At 40.6% G+C, this 23,661-nt stretch overlaps 1 protein-coding gene across 2 annotated transcripts; it reads right to left on the minus strand.

Moving 5' to 3' along the window:
* On the minus strand, positions 1–21,058 carry EXO1 (exonuclease 1). 2 transcript variants are annotated; one of them, XM_081124182.1, is made up of 14 exons: positions 20,926–21,058; positions 20,099–20,535; positions 19,141–19,314; positions 17,602–17,721; positions 15,934–16,057; positions 14,571–14,708; positions 13,324–13,536; positions 12,349–12,536; positions 11,536–11,632; positions 9,436–9,661; positions 7,797–8,043; positions 5,777–6,671; positions 1,527–1,720; positions 1–423 (listed from the first exon to the last, which is right to left on the minus strand). In XM_081124182.1, exons 3-14 carry the CDS (start codon positions 19,299–19,301, stop codon positions 282–284), a joined length of 2,745 nt encoding a protein of 914 aa, XP_080980308.1. In that variant the 5' UTR covers positions 19,302–19,314; positions 20,099–20,535; positions 20,926–21,058; the 3' UTR covers positions 1–281. The 2 variants fall into 2 exon arrangements, with proteins under 2 accessions (XP_080980308.1, XP_080980309.1); XM_081124183.1 differs by lacking the exon at positions 20,926–21,058 and adding an exon at positions 3,487–3,588 and having other exon boundaries at positions 20,099–20,184.
* Positions 21,059–23,661: the final 2,603 nt, after the last annotated feature.

The following is a 23,661-nucleotide window of genomic DNA, read 5'->3' on the forward strand; positions in this document are numbered from 1 at the left end:
TCTTTAGAGTACATTTTTATAAATCCCAGCAGACTTGCCCAATTAACATTAAAACTTCCCCAAATTGTCAAAAACAAAATAATTTCTCTAGTTAGCTTCTTATGAAAATATAAAAAGCTGAACAAAAGAAACAATCACAGTTAATATACAAAATGCATTCTATTTAAAAAAGTGGCATAAATCTAAACAAATCTTTCAGACGGGTAACCGCCTCATTCCCAAGCAGGACTTTACATCGACAGAAAGTCTCTCGTAGGCAAGAGCTTCCCAGCTGCCCGCGTTCATGGGAATATTGCTCTCTGCACAAACGCGCACTGGGATTTGTTAAATATGTCTTCTTCTGTTTCAGGCGTTAGTTGGATATTATCTTTGACCGGAGACAGGGGATCTGGCTTCTTGCAAGAAGGCAGCTTTTCAGAATCTCTGCAAAATAGAACAGAATGAAATGCATGTGGTGCTTTTAGGGTAGCAATTAGAAAATGATCTCCCTGGATATATGAGGAAGACAAGACCCTTTGTTGTGTGATTTGCCTAAATTCACAATATGCACATTCAGGTTCTCTGAGCACATCAAACAAACCTGCTTCACAGTGTCCTCTTGCTTCCTAAATTACCTTTTACAGTAATGCTGTAAAAGGGTGCCTAATAAATCTATACTGGCTAAGGCGGACCGAGTCCAATACAGAAACTAGTTCTTTTCTACTTAGCACCGTTCTCAAGTCCTGCTAACAACCAATACAAGCGAGGCATAAACAAACGCTTTAGCCCGATGGTTTACTCCCCCACCCCCTTTTTTGGGGGGGGTGTCTGTGTGTTTGGTTGGAAGGGGGTATTTGCATATACTTACACACAAAAAAAGCCAGTCTCACTAAAGAACAGTCTTGACAAAGTAGTAAAAAGCATTCATTTCATTAAATCTCAACCCTCTCAACTTTTAATATTGTGACAGAGAAATACATACAGTGCACTTGTTGGACACCGACTTTTGCTGCATGAGGTAAGATGATTATCTCAACTGAAAGCACCTGTAACACTACTGTTATTCAAATTTAGGTATTTGGTAAAGGGCTGCTCTAAAATGAAGAGAGCCTGTTTGTTACTTCCAAGAAAGCAACTAAAAGTATTCATTGCCAGTAATAACACTGAAGCTTTCAAGTGAAAATTTGAATTATGGAAAACCTGAATCTGCCACTTGACAGCTTCCGAATACTCGAAGATTTTGACGTAAGATTGTGTTAATACTGTAGAAATACTGTATAATGAAAGTAATTTGTTTAACAACAGGGAGACTCCCAGAGCCAGATTGGGAACTGACGGTTTTTTTCAGTTTGCCACCTTTTCACTAAAAGAAGGCACAGAAATTGAAGTTAATATACTTACAGTCAGCTAAAGGAAATGGGGGAATATAATTCTCTTAGGTAAGAGACAAATAAATTGACTCACATGGAAATACAAAGAGTTGAGAGATGGACTGAAATTACAGAAAAAAAAAAAGTACCCTATTTTAGAGTAACAACAAAACTCACTTTTTAAATCCAAAATTTTTCCAGAGCTCGTTGATTTTTATCTGCAAGCCCGGCTTGTTCTCGGCATCATGATGCTTCCTCTTCTGGCTTCTTGCTGGCCTCCTGCTCAGCCCACTGACTCTGGCGGGTACCAGAGGTTTGATCTTGGTTGTAGGAAGACTGTCCAAAGAACTAGATTTATAGAGCCCGGGAACCTGAAGATTAAATGCCCGTTTTAATACTATTCTGTTAAAGCAACTACCTTTAGTTAAATTTCAAACTATTCTTTATACTCTGGAACAGAAAAATAACATAAGCAGTGTGTCAAAAAATGTGCTATTTATAAACATCTGCAAAAATTATCATAATTTTAAAAGGTAATAGATGCAGCACCTGGCACTAAATTTAAGTTATAAAATAGAGAAAAGTGAGCCCCTCCCTTTCGCTTTCATCACCTCTCTGCAATCGCTGTCTCAATCCATTTACAGTCGGCACCCCTTATTCGTGGGGGATGTCCCAAGACCCCCAGTGGATGCCTGCAATGTGGACAGTACCTAACCCTATAAATACTATGTTGTTTTCTGTACATACATACCTATGATAAAGTTTAATGCCTTTGCCATCTACACTAAGCCCTGAACACACCCTGCAGCTGTAACTTTTGCAGTTTGAGGTGCGAGAGCAAAACTAGCACAAATTCCTTTTCTTTCTTCACAATTTCACAATAGAAGATTTGTCCTTACCATAGATCTCAGCAACCTCAGCACACAAATTTTTCTTTCCTTATTAAGTCGAGAACATTCACTTTAGGGCTCCTCTTCAGCATGTCTGAATTGTAGTAGTAGCATCTCTACTCTTATGCTTTGGGGACATTATTAAGTAAAATAAGGGTGAATTGAACACAAGCCCTGATAACGCGACAGGCGGTCTGATAACAAAGACGGCTCCTAAGCAGCCAACGGTGTGTAGCGTACACGGCGGGACTCCACTGAACACGGGGGCCTCGCCTCCCAGGCGGGATGCAGCGAGGCGTGGAATTTCACTGTGCTACTTAGAACGTGACATGCAATTGAAAACTCATGAAGTGTTCATTTCTGTAATTTCTCATTTAATATTTTCAGGTATTGAATAATACTTTTCAATATTTAATAATAATGACCATAGGTAACTGAAACTGCAGAGAGTGAAACCATGGATAAAGGGGGACTGCTGTGTACACACACACACAGCAGCATAATACACACGGTTGTGTACATTGTGTTTATCACCTAATATATCTTGATTTTACTTAATAATGTGTCTAGGAGACTTTTCCATTTCATACATAGAACTAAATTTTGTTTTGAATAGGTTGCCTGTTCTTCCACTGTATAAATGAGCCATAATTTACTTACACAGATCTCTATTGACATTTAGGTTGTTTCCACCTAAGGGTTGATTTTTATTGGGTGAAATGTGGGGCCGTTAAGGTGTTGGTGTTTTTAGGATAGTAACAAGGAGGTATATAAAGCAAGTAAGGTATGTAAAATTGATGGAGCTGGCAGGCGGTGTACAAAGAATGAAAAGATTCACACACGAAAGGTGGAAATCCTGAGTGAGGGTGTTGGTGACAGGAAAAGGGAGAGAGCAACGGACAAGACAAAGAAAGAAACAACCAGAATTTGGATAGACGTTTGGTCGTTTTTCTTTACCCCCTGCAGAAGAAAGATTATAAAGAAAAGGCACATGACTCTATAGTCATTACAAATAATGCTAAGTAAGCACATGGAAAAAGATCTTTATACCACAAGGGAAAATAGCAGGTTTCACAACTTAATCACCTTCAATCAAGCACAAACATTATTGATCTAAGATTTGAAAGCAGACATTTTTGTATAAATGAAAATATAGGCATTTTAATTTTTAATTTGCTTATATTTCTCATTTTCTGGTAATAATCATACACTGCTTCTGAAATTAAAAAAATAAATAAATGTTTTACCTTGCTCCTTAGACGCCTGTCTTTGTTTGAAAAATGAGATAAGTGTACCTTGGATTTCTGATTACCCTGATTGCCAAGTGACTTAAAATTGCAACCAGATTCCTAGATCCCCCAGGTCAAAAAAAAAGTAAAATTAGATTTTTAATATGGGATTTTTATGACAACTAATCAAAACTCAACAAAACATAAAACGAATGAGAAAAACCATATAAATAAAATGTAGTTTTTCAGAACAGAAAGTATAACAAGCTTGGGATAGAATAAAAGATAATGGACCCAATGTGGAAAGAACGAGGTTTGCGGGTTTCTTACAAGTCAAGTCCACGCTACAAAGGGAAGGCCTTTCTGCACGGTTTCTGAAGCCAGCCCAAATGCTGAAACTCAAGGTAACAGCCTCCGCCTGCGCGGCCTGGCTAAGTTTCATCAATCCCCAGCTCCACAGCGCTGAGCCAGGGCAGTTCTACATCTCACTGTGTAACACATTCAACCTTAAAGAGAAAAAGGCGCCTGCTTTCTAGAAGTAGGGCAGCACGGAATGGAAAGCAGTCACTTTCAGCAATGACTGCAAGACCCACCCTCTACCCCAACCCCATCACGGAAGACTTTTCTAGGGACAGAATCATCTGGATTCCCACCAAAGTCAAATAAAAAGGACAAGTGGAAATTTAGAAAACTACATTGCTGCATTTTTCATGACGGTTTTCTTTTAATATTTATCTTGGGATTCTACACAGTATCATATACTTAAAAAAAACCAAGGTGAAAAAATACTCCAGAAACTGTAATATTCTTCACACACTGGGAACAGGAGTGGTGACTCTGGGCTAACCCATTTTCTTTTCTTTTTTTAAGTCTTTATTGATCTCAGCGAGAGGAAGGGAGAAGGGGAGATAGAAACATCAATGATGAGAGTCACTGATGGGCTGCCCCCTGCACGCCCCCGACCGGGAATCGAACCACGATCTCCTAGGTTCATAGGCTGACTCTTAACCGCTGAGCCACGCTGGCTGGGCTAAACCAATTCCTAAAAAAGATCACGAGTAAGGTCCTGAGGTTAATCCACCTCAGATGGGGTCACTGACCTCAGTACCCACAGAATAGATGGCTGCTGCCTGTAAGTGAACCATCAGTGGAAATCGCCACTACAGAAACATTCCCTTGAGAGCCACACAGTAAAAACTGACACTCAAATGGAAGGCCCAGTGCACTGTGGCTTTCTGGAACAGTTTCTGGACGAAACACATTACACAGTCTTTGTTTTATTACTCTTTTATCCTAATAGGAATTTACTACATCCGGAGGCAAAAGACCACTTAAAGAATAATTTCTAGTTTACTTTGTCTTTTGCTGAGGGGAGAGGATTCATGTTTCTATAACTAATTAGTACAACAAATGGTCGGCCAGAAGACAAGAAACTTAATAAAAAATTTTCCTTTTGAGAAATACAAGCTATGCTGGTTTGTTAGATGCTGTCCAAAATTCAGGATTATCAGACACTAAATTCTGTCCAATACCATTGAGGCTATAATTGCTCTCACAACTTGGCAATTATAGTTGGCAGATATAAAATGAAGTATGTTACACTGAGATATCTCAAACTGAGACGCTAAAGTATTTTGAGATAACTCAGATTTGAAAAAAGCTATTATGTTATGTCATTTTAAAATATAATGTCACTGGGTCTCATGAACAGTACTTACTTAGGATTTTAATTTTATTTAAGTCAGATTAAAAGGTATTTTATAAATAAAAAATGATTAGGATGCTTTTATTAATTCAAAGCAAAATAACATAAAATCTCTTGTTTTATTTTGTTATAAAGGGGAAATTAAGCAAGAGTAAGAGTTAATGAAAATATATTTCTGAAGTATTAAAACTTAAGATGGACACCATCACATTAATAGGGCCATCTCCTTATAACGTTTCAAATGTTCTCTGAATTCAAGAGTTTATTAAGGAATAAATATTAAATTTATAACAACTTTTCATTTCATAGCTTATCATTCTGCTTAGGTCTTAACTTCCACAACTTCAGACACCTATCACCGGAACACACAGCGATTCAAAAAACATAGTTAGAGTAAATGTACAAGAGTTTAAAACAGGAAAGATACAGAGACATCCTTCAGATGAGTAAAATGTGCATTTTCTACACAGTAACATCTAGAATGAAAAATCTAGACAGCCAATTCTTTCCATAACATAGGCAAACTTTTCTCAATTATATGATAAACACCCTCTTTTGTTCCACACATACATTAGAAAACAAAGGCTTCATGATGCGACTTACCTCTGAATGGAAATCCTTGCTAGAAGGCTGAGAAAGTTTTGACTCATTTAAGCTGTGTGGTGATAATGCCACGCTCTCCTGAGATTGTGAAGACCAGTCCAGTTCATGTACAGGGTGAGTTTCACCATCTGACTCATCACTCTTTACCTGAGACACCTCGGGCATCTCACGCTTAGGCAGAGAGCTGGGGGAATCGCCCTTTCTCTGGAACTGATGCAACAGTGTGCTTGGAGAGGGGCTCGGAGTTCTTGAAAAATCTCGAAGACTTCCAGACCAACTAAAACAACTTCTTAGTGTCCCCAAAGTAGGTGGTGAAATGGTCCTTGTGAATCTGCTGGTCTTGAAAAATGGAGACTCTTCATCAGCAGTCACAGTTACACCCTCTGGAATATGTTTGCTTGGATTATGTGCTGCATTCCTATCAACGAGCTTCTTGCTCTCTAGACAATCTGATTCATCGAGATCAACCAGCTTCTTGCCCTCTAGACAATCTGATTCATCGAGATCGACCAGCTTCTTGCCCACTAGACAATCTGATTCATCGAGATCAACCAGCTTCTTGCCCTCTAGACAATCTGATTCATCGAGATCGACCAGCTTATTGCCCTCTAGACAACCTGATTCATTGAGATCGACCAGCTTCTTGCCCTCTACACAATCTGATTCATTGAGATCAACCAGCTTCTTGCCCTCTACACAATCTGATTCATTGAGATCAACCAGCTTCTTGCTCTCTAGACAACCTGATTCATTGAGATCAACCAGCTTCTTGCTCTCTAGACAATCTGATTCACTGAGATTGGTCTTTTCATTTGTGACAGCAGTTTCATCTAGAGGCTGGCTGCCTTCTTTCTTTGATACAGAGTCCATAGAATCCAGAGAATTGCAAAAAAACCTAACAGAAAAAACAGAATGCATAAGTATTATAGTTTCCTCACAAGGTGATAAGATTCAGAAAATGGCCCAGTTTCTTTTTAAAACAAAGTCTCGTAAATAAGTAATTTCATAATTAAAGGCAAAAGAGAGCTTGAACGTTCAATTGAGAAATTTTTTTACACAGCAAATTTTTAGCATTTTCTAAAAGCAATCATCTCTATATACACGTAGTTAGAGCTTGTGTATTTTATCGATACCTAATCATTGCAGAGATATTCTTTCTGCAAACCTTCTCAACTTCCAAACTGACCACAAGCTCCCCGAGGACAGGCACTGCCTAAGCCTCTGTATCCACCATAATGCTAACACGGCGGCCAGCACAGGCCTGATAGCCAAATTCTTGAACAGGGTTAGAAATATGCAACAGAAAAGACCATTTACAACGACCGCCTCATATTTTGTAGAAAGCAAAATGAAACCAGCCATTTACTCCTCATCTTAGGTTATTTCTAGCAGCAAACCATTTGGGAACTTGTAGGAGAGGGCTAATCTACCAGCTTTTTATACACCCTATAAACTTCCATATTATTTTAATACTGAGGTCAAGACTTTCAAATCAATCATTAAATTCTTATTTAATGCAGCAGCTTTTTTAAAAAACATCATTAAAAATACTTCAATACAAAGGAAAGAAAGCTGAGTATCATTATTGGAGAAGATGTATTTAAGGACAGTTTTTAGGATTAAAAAGAAAATCCCAGGGTACACCATCAGATAAACTTAGATAACACTTAGAGTTTACCTTCTCAATAAGCACTATTGAGTTCAAGTTCAAGATATAAGCAGAATGTTTATTAAATGCTGGAGAGTAAAACCCTCTCTCTCCTTTCATCAAACCCCCCAGTAAGGTCTACAATTCTCATTTTGGTTCTGCATAAAGCGATGACAAAAGTCGCAGAAGTTCAAGGGAAAAGCTGTGCATTTAGGTCTGCACTAAGGCAATACATGATAAAAATTATAAGTGGATGCAGTCAGGTCCTATAGCTTCCCCAACTAGATTCAATGTTTATTAAGACAATTAAAACACCTATCAGTGGAGTATGTAACACAGCAGACAAACAGCATTCTAGAGATATAACCATACCTGCTTCTGGTCCCTGGAACCACAACTGCACCACTCTCTTCATTTTTTCTCTGTAAAAATGCTGCAAATTTGTTTCTCGTTGTAGGTGGTGCGCTTACGGTTTTTTTAATAGTAGTTCCGTTTACCAGGTCAGGCATAAACGTTTGGGAGGAGTTCAAGAATTTACTACCTTCGCAACTGTTCTTCTTGGTCTTCTTTGTAAATGAGAGAGAATATTGGCTCAACAGATCATCTTCGGACAGCTCTTCTAAACAGAAACAGAGTTACCAATAAACCTGTGGTCACAAGCAGGTAGAGATTCCACTTAAATTTCACAGTCCATGTCCCTTTGTCCTAAAGATGAAGTCTTTCTTTGAAAAAAACTGCATCAGGAAAGGAAACCCAAGGATTTAAAAAATAAAAAAAAATTCCATAGCTGTGTTCTATAATTTCACAAGTTAGCTACGATTTCATGTCAATTATTTGTATAATTTTATGTGAAATTACCCAAACCAAAATGTCAGGACACTCAATTCGGTAAGGCTATATATTCATTCTACTAAGGGCCTAATTCTGAATGTAAAAAACAAAACAAAACAAAAACAATTTTAAGGACATTTACATGTAAATATATAATCAATTTAATGTTTGATTTAAAAAATGTTCCAGTAAAACCAGTAGTTCTTTATACACACCATCTAAGGGATGTGGTTTTTCAGGTATTGTGATTGTCAGGTAGTCAGAAGTAACTTGCACTGTAGCTCTGATCTTATTACCTGGCTCTGGGCCCTAGAAGACTGCATGGCAAATGTATTCTGTGGTATTAGAGAAAATCAAAAACTAAATAATACAAAGGCTACACTCTGAGATGGGCAAACATAGAGAAAGCAGTAAGTAGTTTTAAATTAGTTCAACTAATTCTCAGTCTGAACACCTTCCATTCACATAGGAGTCAATGCTCGTTACTCTAAATGTCAGTAAAATAGTTAAGGGCACCAAAATACTAGAGACAAGAAGCTGATACCTCAAATTTTAAAATGTAGACTTTTAAAAAGCTAGAGATCAGTAAATTTGATTTTGGCTCCTGGCAAAAGCCTAAATGTGTTTTTTATGAGGGAATTATGAGCCCTTACAGAGGAGGAACAAACAGATATTGTAAGAGCCCCAACAAGGCTTCCCCAAGAAGCCACACCAGACTAATTTCATTTTCTTTTTGTGACAAGCTTCAGATTAGCTACTCCGAGTAATTCCATAGATGTAGCATTATCCTGAGTTGAGGTAGACACTCGGTGTCTCTCCTGTTATCCAGTAGAAAATACAGACAGAATCTATTGTATATTAGTTACGTGGATTAGCGGCAGGTTGAACAGCCCTGAGAGACTCCTGACAATTATGAGCCTGAAAGGAGATCTGTCTCTATATAATGCTTCAGGTTTCTGCACTTGCTCTGAGTCAGTTCAACAGTACATAAGCAAACACATTTTAACACTAGATAAGCAGAGCTTCAAGACACAGGAACCAATGCTTCTCAAATTTCTAGCTGACAAAGATAATACCCATATATTAGAAGATAATACAAATCTTAATGACCTTGGGTTTAGCAAGGATTTTTTACAAATGATCAATACTAACTAATATTTCACAAAAACGATATACATACCACTTCTTGGTCTTTTCACAATGGCCAACTTCCTTGGAAGATTTAACCCTTTAGTACTAACCACTTGTTCAATGCCCACAGTACTTGGCCTTTCCTTCAATCTTGTTGTGCCTGGAACAATACCCAGCTCAAGTCTAGGGCAATAATTCCTATGCCAAATGCTATTAACATTAGATGACTTCTGAGATGTTCTGTCATCCCAGCTACGACTTCTTGATTGGGCAGGCTAAAACAGTAAAAGACAAAAAGTTGCTTGAAGAAAAACAGTCAATTTATTTCCCTCTGTGTCAACATAAATTATAAGCAAATAATTAAATCACCCTTAAAAACAACAGCTTTTTCACGAAATATCTGTCCTTTAATAACATTTTCAGCCCAGCTGGGCGAGGCTCAGTGGTTGAGCGTTGGCCTAGGATCCAGAAGATCGAGGTTCGATTCCTGGTCAGGGCACATGCCCGGGTTGCGGGCTTGAACCCAGTCGGAGGCGTGCAAGAGACAGCTGATCAATGACTCTCTCATCATTGATGTTTCTCTCTCTCTCTCTTCCTCTCTCTGAAATCAATAAAGATATATTAAAAAAATTTTTTTTTTTCATTTTCTAGTCCTACACTTTTCTGTTAAATGTGTCTTATACTCTTAGGTTTGTTTCTCCTCTAACGAAGGTAAAGTGACCTTGTTAGCTCCTTTCTAAGAAATAAGTACTCTTAAAATTTGAATATTATTTCAATACACAACATTAATTAGTTTCATAATCCCCTGACAATAAGCCTCTAAATAATCATTTACATACCCTTTACAAAGCACCTGAAAGTTAAAACCATAAAATAATGTATTTAAAGTAATCAACTACTGCACCTTTAGAAACGGGGTGAGTCAAATCAAAACAGCCTAATTTACAAAACATTAGTTTCTATTAAACCCATGATTGGAACCATCTTTAGCGGACAATATGAAGACTTTCTCTGGGGAAGGGCTTATTGACAGGTAGTAGTGGCATATTTACCACATTTATTTGCTGAATGAATGTCTCTTTCATGCATGAGTTACATGATCTCTTTCATCCTATCAGACCAGAAAACTTGGAAACAAGCTGCCTGCTTTCACTGCTAAGTCCCTTTGCTTCTTTTAGTTGTCTTTCTGGTGAACAAGTTTCTTCTTTCCCAGTTTCCAGTCCAATCCTTGCTCTTTCCCATCAGTTCAGTCCTTTCCTAAGCACTTACTACGCATGTTAAACACATCAGGTTAGCTAGTGTTCTGGAGCACAAGGAAAAGAAACTACAACCCTTGCTTGTAAGGACTTAGCAATGGAAGACCATAAAACCCTGCCTTTATGAAGATTAAAGTCTTTTGGGAAGAATCAGAAAATAAACCACAGAGACATAAACTACATAGTAGTTAAGTGCTAAAAAGGAAAAAGAAATCTTAGGGAAAGCTGGTGAGAATGAAGAGTTTGTCTTTGTGGATAGATTTAAGGTTACAAGACGTTATTTACGCAGAGATTCAAGAGACATTTAGAATGATGTGGCTGGTACACAGACTAGAGATTGGGTTAGAATAAATATGAATGAAAAGAGAGCAGAGTCTGAACGAAAATATGAACAGAAAAGAGAATGGTGGAAGAGTGGACCATAAGGGGTATCTATATAATTGGGAAAAAGTAGAAGAAACCAGGAAAGGGCTTAAAGAACATAGCAGGGTGCTCATTAAATATCTGCTGAATTGCGAATGAGTGAGAACCATCTTATACTCCCAAGGGTAGTGTTTCTAGATCTGGGTCTTCAACACCACCAATGACAAAAGCTGAACAGGGTGAGACGAGAAGAACGGCATCAAATGCTTGGTATAGTCAAATGAAATGTTCAAGTCCAAGGTTTGATAATATATAAATGTGGTCACTTTTTAACTTAAGGAAATTAACTAATACACCTGTGTTCTACCAGATATAATTTCCCTGGCACAAGTTGTTTCCAATCTACACTCTGCACAGTGCCTGGATATAGAAGTGCTTAACAGATGTTCACTAAGTGAAGGTCTGCTTTTAGTCATGGCTCCCAAGACATAACTAAATGTGCTTTTAGAAAGAAGCCATTAGAGGGTTACCGTAGCAGTGTCTGGACTGTAGTCATCAATCTGTTCAAAAGTATTTATATCTTTATTTCCAAGTGCTATCTGAAGAGCTATGGAATCATCAATATACCTAGGTTGGTAAGATTAAGGAAAAATGCTTTTATTAACAGCCAAACAAAAACCACTGTATTAAGACAGAAAAGTGTATTCTATTGTCACAGAAAATCTTCAGGTTTATAACGTCAACGGCCCCTACTTACCTCTACACTCAGCATTACTGAAACTGCAAGCATATTTACTCATCTCTACTTGTCACTGCAGTAGTTGGTTGTTTCTGAAACAAAACCCCAGGTGACTATTACTCCCTTTCAAGAGATGGAAAGTCCTGGCCCCCAGCTGAGTGGCTCAGGGCTCTGCACCACCCGAGTGTGTGTGCCTAGTGGCTGTGGGAGGGCCATCCTCAGCTGCAGTCCTCACATGCCCACAATGCCCCTCCTAATCCATCCAGCTTGCTTGCCACGAGTGTTTCTCTTAGGTGCCACCTTGGGAATATGTTCCTTAAGTGACTGACGCTGGACATGTTTCTATTGTCAATCTAAGTAATTAGCAAGTTCTAACAAACAAGTTATAAACGAGTTCTCAAGTTTACAGTTCTCAGGTTTATAAACAAGAAGTTGCTCTCAATTTTCACTAGCATGGTAATTAAAATGAACTGAATACAGATTTCGCTATAAAAAGAAAGCAAGAAACAATTTGCATGCTGTTTACTGAATATCTCACTAAAAATGCCATCATAAACACATGGAGGCACTGAAAAATTCTACCCCTCTGGTTCAGAAAGGATACTGGCCAGCATAGCTTAGGGTTGCAGGGTCAATGTCATCTCCATAGTCATTCAGAGGGATGAGCTTCCTTCTGATGGGATCAAACACTAGCTGATAAAGGAACGTGTTGTTGGCCCGAATAAATCCTTTGATGTAATCTTCTGGTACAGTTATATTCATCTTGAGATAATGTCCAATCTTCTTGATAACCTAATAATGGATGCAATGATATTTAAGAGTTATCTGCAAATAAAGAGTACAGACTATACAAGCCTCAAAACCAACAGGTTTACATGAGAGCAGTGATGTGAGGTAACTGAGAATTTTCCAGAGGCTCCTTGACACGGGACATCACATCAGACTGCATTAGGAAGAAGATACAAGAACCCCGCTGTCGCCTATTAAACCAGATTAGAGATTTATATAAATGTTCAATTCTTCTCACAATTTTCGTTTGTTTTAGAAGATGTGGCTATTTTTCATAAAAATATACAATTTGTGTTAATATGTAATGAATTTATTATTATTAATTTTAAATGAATTAATAAAACATTTCAACTTTTGTTTTAATTCCTGATTTGGTAAATGTCAATAGCTATAACCCATATAAACAAAAACCACCACTACAAAGAACTTTTAAGAGTATAAAGGGATCCAGAAACCAAAAGTGTGAGAACTACTACTACTGAGTATAGGACAGAAATCAAAAGATGGTACGTTTTACCATCACTCCTACCCCAGAATCCTTTAAGTAGCCCTAACTCTCTTTATATTACTCTTCCTTTTAAAAATCACTACTACTTATTTGTCAATGGCTGAAAACATGGTTCATTAGCAGGCAAAAGCAAAGTTCTAGCGTGTGAGTCATTTTCTTATTTCAGGGAAACATTATTGGCCATTAACGTAACAGAATATTTACAATCCACATTCTGAGTGTTTTACCTGTTATTTAAGAAATGCTTCAGAAACTGGATATGACACTTGGTAAATCGCTTACCTTTACAATGTCTGGGTTATTGGCCAGCCTCAGCACTTTGCAGGCCTTTGCCAGTCCAATCCCGCGCAGCGAGGGGAGGTAGTCGCAGCCCGAAAGAATACACATGTAACGGAACTTCTCTTCTGTGAACACATCCCCGAGCTGTCTGCACATGCCCAGCCGAGCCTGGTCAATTTCCAGTCCGTTTCCAACCTGGTCCATTTTTAAAATCACCTTGGGAAGGGAGGGAACTGTTAATGCCTATGGGGGCCACTTTTCTTTTTATTACACTGACTGCTGCGAAACTTTTAAGGCACCTCTCGTTCCTCACCCCGACACAGAGCAGAGGCAGCAGGGCCAGCTAACCACCGTCAAACCGGCACAGCAATTAAACTGAAGCGCCGGCCATGGCTCTGACGCGACAACTGCCCTCTCCACACTGTCACTTCCTACTGACACTGCAGGGCTGACACGGTGACCAAACAGCAATTCCTATAGAGAGCACTTCCCCAACCTTCTCCTGTTACTTTTTTAAAGTAACCCTTTTTCTTATTTCTAAAGTAATACATATTCATTACAGAAAATTGGAAAACACAGAAACTTAGGAGGAACAAAATAACAGCTGTCCTAAATCTCTCATCTATTAATTACCCAGCATTAACCTTTTGACACAGATCCTGCTAGACGTCTATGAAATATATGGATAATATGAATAACCCAGTTAAGATCACCTTATATTTCTGTATCTTAATTTTCCCCTTAATATATCACAAAAATTTCCACTAAACAGTTTTATACACAATCCCATTAATGGATAAGTTAGTTTATTTACCTAATCTAATTGAAAAATATAAAGCACATAAGTTATCATTATTAAAAAATAAGACTGATAAGTCTATATTCTACTAACGAATTTAGACCAAACAACAAAACGCTCTAATCTAAGGGCTTACTCTGGAAAAGCACTCAGGCTATACAAATGTCAAGCAGCAAAACCCTTCTTTCATTTTAAATAAAATTAACACTAAGTAGATATTAGTTTCAGGTATTAAACATAATATTACTGGAGGGGAAAAACTTTAGCTCCTTGATTTACACTATTCAAAAACCTTTTTTTTTTTTCCCCAGCACTAAGTCGAGTTCTTTACTTCCCAGAAGTGATGGCTAAGGGGAGGAAGAAGGGGAGGGTAAGACGAGGAAGACAGAAAGAGCCAGAGAGAGCGAGGAGGTGGAAAGAGAGGGGACAGTAAACCACTGTTGTCAAATACCTTTTTACAGCCAAAAGCAAGGAGATCAGAGTCCTCTGTGATTATAGCCTGTACGATGCCCGCTTTGTTTAGATAGGCCAGCTGTGCATCCGCTTCGTACGGCGCCACGAGACAATCTACTCCCTGAGCCCGAGCCGCCTGTGGGAGAGGACCAGTCAATGTGCAGAATAGCACCTGGAAAGAACTAGACCACTTCCTATTTCAAATCTATTTTACTAGCCTCCACATGCACAATGCTATCTGCAAAAATCATTTCCCTTGAAGAATGCTTTTTCTACTCTTAGTCCTAGTATATATTGAACTGATCATATAACCACTAAGTCTTTTAAAAATCAATTTATAAATTTGGAGAAAAGAAATACTGCTATACATGGGGGGGGGGACACACACAGACAGGCAATAACTACAAGCCATAAAATTTAATTATTTCAAATTACAGAAAGCTTCCATCTTAAGAATGGTTATGCTCCAAAACTGTATGAGATGTTTAGATCTCTGAATATATTTTCCCCATAAAAATAACTGGTTCTCTGGTCAGACTACAAAAGTCTTATCTGACAAGATAAACTATGGACTCTAATCACTGTATATATTTTCCCATTTGTTTATCAAGCAGTTTGAACACAGGCCTGAAAAGGGGAAGGGAGGGCTGGAGTTGTGGGCACGTGGAAACTAACATTCAGTGACACAAAGGACGCTTCTGCCCGGCTGGCGTAGCTCAGCGGTTGAGCATCAACCTAGGATCCAGGAGATCTAGGTTTGATTCCTGGTCAGGGCACATGCCCAGGTTTGGGGTTCAATTCCCAGTAGGGGGCGTGCAGAAGACAGCCAATCAATGACTCTCATCACTGATGTTTCTATCTCTCTCTCCCTTCCTCTTTCTGAAATTAACAAAGACATATTTAAAAAAAGAAAAGATGCTTCTAAGCAGAGCAGATTAGGTAGTGTAGCCTGGAAGTCTGCAGAGTTCCTGAGTCAGGAGGTTGGCTCAAGGTCTCTGACAGTTGTCCAGGAGTAGAGGGTCACTAAGTGTTGAAAATTCTATGCCAGTGGGGTGGAACTGACCCTCTAGCAATGTACCCCTTCCATCTCTACGGGACATGCTGATGAAGTTTATCTAAGCCACTTATTTAAAAAGGGAGAGCTCGGCTTATTCCTTAGGCTTTCTCCCTTGGAAACTGCTGAGTCCCTCTATCTGAAGATGCTGTTCCCTTCTTCCTCTGACATCAGCCTTGTCCAGGAGGTCAAGATTACAATAATCTTCCTCCCTTCATGTCCTTGCTGTCCCATTAATTAACAACTTAGAACCAGCTTCAATGAATGTCACTGTTTGTCACTTGGCATTATTTCTCATTTGGCTTACTTTAATCACTTTGTGGGCCATGGCATGTGTGATATTGATACAACGGGTGAAACATTCTCTGGCTTCTGAGATTTTCCCCTCACGAAGAAGCTGCTTTCCCTTAAGAAGGTTGGCTTGTCGTCTTCTGCAAGGGAACAAAAAAAATTAAGAGGTGGAATTGAGAAACTATAATAAAACTAATTCAGGACATTTTCCTAGAATAAAAAAAGTTTGACTCATTTGAAAGTGCATACCAGGTCCTTAAGGATATTAACCCAGATCTCCTGGGCTTCTAGGCAAAAAGAACAAGTGATTTCTGATACACACTCACACATCAGCTCATCAGGCTTTCCCACAGCAATGCTTTATGTCAGAAGGAAGTGAATTAACTAAGACACTTAAGAAAATGTGAGTAAGGCTTCTACACCACCAAAACTACTTTCAAGTATAAAGGACGGAACTTTATCAACATACAAGAAACCTGACGAATACTGTTTCGGTGAGCTTCTCTGTGACATCTACTAGAGAACAAACTTCAGAAAAAACAAAATATTAGGGCTCAGTTCCACCTGGGGTTTCAGGCATCCAGTGGGGGTCTTGGGATGTATCCCCACTGAGTGAGGGGGAACGACTGTAATTATAAGATGTTCTAACTTTATCATCCCCTGGACCCTTAAAAGCAAGGAGTCTCAGTAAGGAAGGAAGGATACTGATGCAGTACAGAAGATAAGTAAACACCTGTACCCTGAATTTGAATTGGAAGTTATCAGTCTGAACTAATGAGGTCTTTTAAAATTAAATGCATACACATATATACACACATTCCCTGGTTCCATTTTTAGACTGGGCTGAACAAATAAAGAGACTTTATAGAAAAGGATTATTGTTTCAATGTACCACAAAAATATAAGAGATTCTAAATTCAATCGCAACCAATAAAATAGCTCTAAAATAAGCAAAGCAAAAAGTGGACGATGGCCCTGGCTGGTGTGGTTTTGTTGGTTGGGCATTGTCCAGTGCACCGAAAGGTTGCTGGTTCAGTCCCTGGTCAGGGCACATGCTGGGGTTACAGGCTATAGCCCCAGCAGGGGGTGTGCAGGAGGCAGCCAATTGATGCTTTGTTCTCGCATCAATGTTTCTCTCTCTCTCTAAAAATCAATAAAAAATTTTTTTTTAAAAAAAATGGACAGATGGAAGGAGACCTGACTTGGAGTGGTAAACACACAATGGAATATACAGATAATGTATTATAGAATTGTACCCCTGAAACCTATGTAATTTTATTAAGCAGTTACCTGAATAAATTCAATTAAAAAGAGAACTACAAGGTAATTAACAAATCAACTATTATAGTGAAATTTTAACATTCTTTTCTCAGTTATTGATGGATTAGGAGACAGATACACAAAAAACAAATAAAAACAAACAAACAGTAAAGATATGGAAGATGTGAACACTATAATCAACAAGCTTGATTTACTGGACAGGAAAATCGTCCACTCAGTATTTAGAGAATGCACATTCCTCTCTAGCACACGTAGAAAATTTAAGGAAATTTGCTCATGTACTAGGCTATAAAATAAGCCTCAATAAATTAAAAACACACACACACACACAAACAACTAGTATACAAACCATATCATGAAACCTCTACGCAATTAAGTCAGAGATGAAATAGATTCAACTTACTCTCTTCTAGACTTCTCCACTTCCTTTTTAGAAGGTAAAGTACATCCATCAAACACAAGAATAGGCTTGATCCCATGAGACAGTAACATATTTACAAATTTCATACAAAATCCTACATACCTATGAAAATAAAGAAAACACACTTAAGTGTTTTGCATCTTACAAGGTAATACTTTTGCTCTTTTTAAAACCAGATGAAATGAATTATGAAGAGGTTTTTATTTTATTTTTTTTTTAAAATGTTTTCATAGGAAATGGAAACCAATCTAGACTTGGGTTCAAATCCTGCCTTGTATCCTCATAAGCTATACGTCATTCAATGAGTTATTTTACCCTCCAAGCCTTGCTCTCTTCATCTGTAAATTAAAAGGCTTTGATATCTCTTCTAGTTCTAACAATTTATGGTTCCAAATCTTGCCTTTCCCCCCATTTTTTGGGGGGGGGGGTGGCGCTTGGAAAAATTTCAAATCTATTAAAAAGCGAGAGGACAGTAAAATAAATATCTAATTCCTCCAACTATACCATTATCACACCCAAGAAAATTAAGAGTCTATATTAAAATTTGTCCAACTGTCCCAATGTTTCTTATAACTTATGGTGTCCTGGTAAATGTTCAACAACTAGTTTTGGCATAAGGAGTGCCTGATTTGAGTATGTCAATTTCCCTGACGTGAATATTTTACAATGATGGACAAGATACCAATGTGGGGTCACTGAACTGGGAGGAGATAGGGTATAAAGCAAACTCATATGAATTGACTCCAACACAGCACTGCTACAATTGTTTCCCCCAGACCAGGATTCAAACAAGGACCACGTATTACATTTAGTTTTCTATTCTGGCAAGGCAATTAACAAAAATAGCTGCATTACAACTCCCATCATTTCATTAATTCCTTCTAAGAAACAAACAAGATTAACACATTTTACCTATTGTCTATTGTGCTTAAGTCAGTCATATTCCTTCAGAAGATAAATTACATATTGCAAAAAAGGAAATACATAATTAGTGCCCAAATCCCTGCGGAAAATCTGTCTGGAAACTGTGCTTGTTTTTCTAATGTTCCTATTTTAAAAATAAAGAGGACAATAGTCCTGCCTCAAATGAGGTCACAGTTATAACTGGATGTCAGCATGGCCCACCAGCTTTGGCTCCAAGTGAACTAAAAGACAGTCAAAATACCTTGCCCCTTTGAGGCAAATGCCTTGCTTTGGTAACAGGGCTCAGCAGTACAGTCTATACCCAGGAAACTAGAAGCCTGAAATCACTATGGATTTTCAGTATATTGTTAAAAAGTTTATCTTAGAGAAGAAAGGAGACGATCTTTGGTTTTTGTCCATCAGTGTGCTGATAGTCCGGCTTATTCCAAATAAAAACTAGGCCTATATCACAGAAGGACATCATTCCTGATTTGGCAACCTTCTAAAACACACACCCTCACTTCCTGATAAAATGGCTTGAAAATGATCCTTTTCTGAAAAGAAGGCACTATAATCTCGCTCTTAATGTCAACAAGTTAACATGAGGCCCAAACTTACTTGTCAGTGGGTTCACCTTTGGCTAGCTTTTCTGCACAAGCAATCGCGCCTTTGTGAAGCCAGCAATAGGTGTCCACAGCTACTACTTGCCCTTTGTACTTCCTCACGTGGATGGGTTCAGAAGCTTCCTTGATAAATTGCAGTAATCCTTGTATCCCCATCGTGCCAACGTAACTACATGATGTGAAAGAAGAAAGGGAGGACAGCGATATTTAAAGCAAATATATATTCACCCAAAAGTTTCAGAAGAAAATTTTTACAAAACTGATAAAGACCTGTTCAGATGTTTGAGAATCAATGTTCTCAAATACTTTTACTGGGCTGCTCCCTGTCAAACAATTTCCATAGTCTAGAATTTTTATACTAAACCCTAATACTATCTCCAATGCCACTTGACAGTCTCTTAACGCTTATTCTTTCCAAAGTGCTTTCCCACTTGGAATCATGTGTGCTCCAAGCCCTAAACACAGCACGAGACACATGGAGGTGCTAAAAAAAAGTAGGAGTCTCTCTTTACCAAAAAGGCATTGCTAAAATCTACAAAACTGTTCTTGCTATGGCATCACAGTCCCTCTACACAGGCATTATAAGCGCCAACGTGCCAATTAGCACAGGAGTTCAAAATGGTTTGTAGGAAGGTAGGCATTTCTACTGAAAAATACAATAAATGCTTCAGGACAAATGCTTTAAGTTACACCCCCTCCCCACCACCACCACCACCCTTCCGTCCAGGTTGCAACCCCTAAGCCCTTTCTATACAGAAACTGTGGAACCGCCCCAGTCCTTCCAGAAGCAACTACTCTCCCAACTCCCCACGATGAGAAGAGACAGCGATGGGCCCCAGCAGTTGCTTGGCATTTCCTAACCTAAATCCCTCCTTGCCCCTAAACATTAAGTTTGGGGGGGGGGGGCGTTAAGGGAAGAAAGCGGCCGGCACAGGCTCAGAAGTCAGCCTCACCCTGTGGACCCTGCACTGAAGCTCTGATGCTCTAGTCCAGAGGCTCCCAAATTCCAGCAGGTGGCAGGTTCTCGATGTGAACCGCAGCAGGGGGTCTGGATGCGGGTGGTCCTCCAGCCACGGTTCCCGAACAACAATCAACGCGCCATCCCTCCGATAAGGTCCCTTAAAGAGAGTTTTCCTTGCGCTCGTGGGAAAGCCGACACACTGTCTATTTCATGAAACGCGGTTTCCCCTAAGCGGGGCCGACATCCTCGAATACAGGGTTCCCCTTCAGCGTCCCGGGAACGCCCGAGCGCGCAGGGCACGGACGGTCTCAGGCCCGGCGGCCCCCGAGGGGCCGCGCCGGCGGCGACATCCCCGCTCTATTCCCCCGTCGCACGGGGACGATCGCGGGCGGCCCGCAAGCCCATCCCAGAACGCACGTTTTCTTCGGCCTGCGTGAAGGGGGGGGAAAAATGTACTTGTCAACACTGGGAAGCTGGGAGGTCGCACGTGAAGGCGGGGCTGCCAGCCGGGCAGAGCGACCCGAGTCGCACGGCCGGTGCCGGGCCCTGCAGGGAGCGGCCGCGGGCGCGCCCCCCGTCCCTCCGCCCGCGATCCGCAGCCCCGGGACCAGACACCCTCCCGGACCCCTCGGCCCGCCGCGTCCTCGGCGCTTGGCTGCGGGGTCGGGGAGGCCACGCAGACCCGCAGTCCCGAGACCGCGACGCGGGGACGAGCAGGAACCCGCCCAAAGCTCCCGCACCAGGGCAGCCGGGTGGGGGCCCCACGGCCCCATGGCCCCACGGCTCCACGGCCCCACGGCCCCACGGCCCCAGACTCACTTCGACCTGAGGATCCGAGGCGGCGCCGCGAAACACACGGAGACTGCAACTCGCGGAGCCGAGCGGGCGCCACACGGAAGGGCCGCCCAGACCTCTCAATTTGCGCGGGAGAGCCCGGGGCCCGCCCAGCGGAAGTGACGTCAGCGCCTCGCCGCCCCGGCCCCCGGAAGTGGACGCGGTCTGCAGCCCTGAGCCTCCGGAGGTGGCTGCCCGCCGGAAGCGCTTGCAGCCTTTTGAAGGGGCGGGAGGAGCTGGGCCGATGGCCAATAGGGAACAGCGCCCAGAAGTTGGGGGGGGGGTTTGCTCTCTCGCCAGGGCTGCTGGGAGTTGTAGTTCTCTCCAGCCTGCAGCCTGGTTTCCCAGCTGTTGGAGTTCAAAGAGCGCCACCGCCGCGTGTCTGGGTTGACGTTTTTAAAACCTGAAAAAGGGCTCCAGGGAAACGGGAGATGCACCTTGCGTTCTAGTAGCTTTTGGTCCCTTCCCGTAGATTTTAGGAAGGGAGAGAGGTGGCGCTTGGCAAATAATGTAACTAAATGACAAAGATTCTCTCCTTTACCAGACTCAATCCAGGCTCCTCTAAGCCCTGTTCTTTTTTTAAAAATGTATCTTTATTGATTTCAGAGAGACGAAGGGAGAGGGAGAGAGAGAGACAGACACATCAATGATGACAGAGTCATTGACCGGCTGCCTAGCCAGCAGGCCCAGCATGTGCCCTGACCGGGATTCGAACCCAGATCGCCTGGATCCTAGGTCAGTGCTGAACCGCTGAGCCAGGCCTAGCTGGGCTAAGCCCTGTTCTTTCTTAACTAGGCCTCAGCCTTGGACTGTAAAGACTTGAAAACCCGCTAACGTAGCTCAGGGCCACATCCCTGGGATGACTCTAGCCCCCCTTACAGTGCCTGCCTGAGAAACCTCAAGGCTGCCAGAGGAATCTGCTGTGTGTTCCAGCCAAGGCGCTGGGACAGGGCCCTGTCTCCTGCAGGAGGGTAGGAGCCCAGGTCCCACGCGTGCTGCTTGGCAATACCAGCTGGGGCTCTCCCTCCCCTCCCTGTTTTGGTAACTTTTCACTTCCCTGACCCTACTGAGCCCCTATGCCTCACTCTCTGTAAACCCCCAGTCATCTCTGTACAAAGGAGTGGAGCCCAGTTCACGCTGGACTCTTTTCCTGTTGCCATAATAGGATCAGTGGCTAAAATCTGCCTTTTCAGTCGGCAGCGTGGGAAGGCTGTTTCTCAGAGACCAAGCCAGGGAGACAAAAAACTGGGGATGAACTCAGGTGCTGGGCCAGCCAGCAGCCCTTTGTCACAGAGTTGTGAGGCTGTATTTTCATCTCCTTCCCCTGTTGCATTCCATCTGAATGATATTAAAGGCGGGGTGCTTAAAGCATAGAGGGGAAGGTGCTGCTGAGAGGCTGGGCTGTGGTGGTGAGAGACAGGCATGGAGCAGAATGCTCTTCTCCTCTGACTGCTCACTGACGGCTCTAGTTTTCTAACCGAGGAACTTATTTTTAGGTGTTCGATTTATAACTCAATTAGACTGATTTTTATTTATATTAAATTGTTTTTGCATTTTTAAATTATTTGAATTGAATGACTTGTTTTCATTGTATTTTCACAATTACTTCTATTATGATTCCTATAGTGTTAATGTGAAGTTTGCTTTTAAAATGAGTTAAAAATTAGTCAGTTTAAAGAAAACCTATTAAGGGAATAATAGGACAGGTGTTTCTCTTTCATGACAACTATGACTAAGTGGAATTTCCAAAAACAGTCATTTCTCCCAGCTTTAAAATAACCCTTCGACTATTGTCCTGTTTCTCAGCTCCCCTTGCGGTAACATTTCTTGAAAGAATTGTCTGTACTTGCTATCTCAAATTCTCCCATTCACTGCTGTATGTTTTTTCTTTTTAAAAATTGACATATACCGTATGTACAGGAAGTTGCACAAATGCTAAGTGAGTGATCACAAAATGCACACACCACATTCCCTCCTCTCGGCCCTCCCAGAAGACCCCTTGTGCCCCCTTTCCCATAGCAAATATCTATGTCCTCCTCCAGAGTAGCTAGAATCTGTCTTCTAACTGCATGTATTAGTTATGCATTGTTTGTAAAGTTTATATAAATGGAATCATGCCGTTTTTATTATTTAGCATTTGGCCTATTTTACCTAACATTGTGTTTACAGGTTTGGCCATTGTTAATCATGCTCTCATGGGCATCCTAATAATTTCCTGTGTATGTTTTTTTCCAAACTCCTCCTACTCTTGCTCTTGCTTTCTTCACTTTAGCCACACTGGTGTCCTTTCTAGTCCTTGAACATTCCAGGTCCACTCCCACCCCTGGGCCTTTGCATGTGCTGTTCCTTCTTCCTAGAATGCTCTTCCACTAGATGTCCACAGCTCACTCCTTCGCTGCTTTCAGGCCTTTGCTGACAGTGTCTCTCTCAGCAAGCTCTGAATAATACAGCTATTTGCAAAGCTCTGTTACAGTCAAATTAAACAAAAAGTTATCAACGTGAGTATAATTTGAATAATCTAGGACATAGGTTGCAGAGAGAATAAACTATGTAATTCAATTACCCAAAATGATAGCTGTAAAAAATAATAAAGCTGGCCCCCAAATATACATTTTAGAGAAATTGGCATAAGTATTTGGCAAAGCTGTCTTTTAGGGAATTGATATGTTAGGATAAACAGTCTCTCTCCATCTATCTAAATAATAAAATTTTCTGTGAGAG

Source organism: Miniopterus schreibersii (assembly GCF_964146895.1).
Source record: "Miniopterus schreibersii genome assembly, chromosome: 21".
NCBI lineage: Eukaryota > Metazoa > Chordata > Mammalia > Chiroptera > Miniopteridae > Miniopterus > Miniopterus schreibersii.

Bases quoted from the DNA above. Each gene is read 5' to 3' on its own strand.
- EXO1 (XM_081124183.1), bottom strand. From the start codon at position 19,301: ATGGGGATACAAGGATTACTGCAATTTATCAAGGAAGCTTCTGAACCC. The intron at 13,537-14,570 runs GTATTTGACAAC...TCCCTTCCCAAG, and splicing joins TTGCTTTTGGCTGTAAAAAG to GTGATTTTAAAAATGGACCA. The intron at 3,589-5,776 runs GTAAGTCGCATC...TGGGGGATCTAG, and splicing joins GCAAGGATTTCCATTCAGAG to GAATCTGGTTGCAATTTTAA.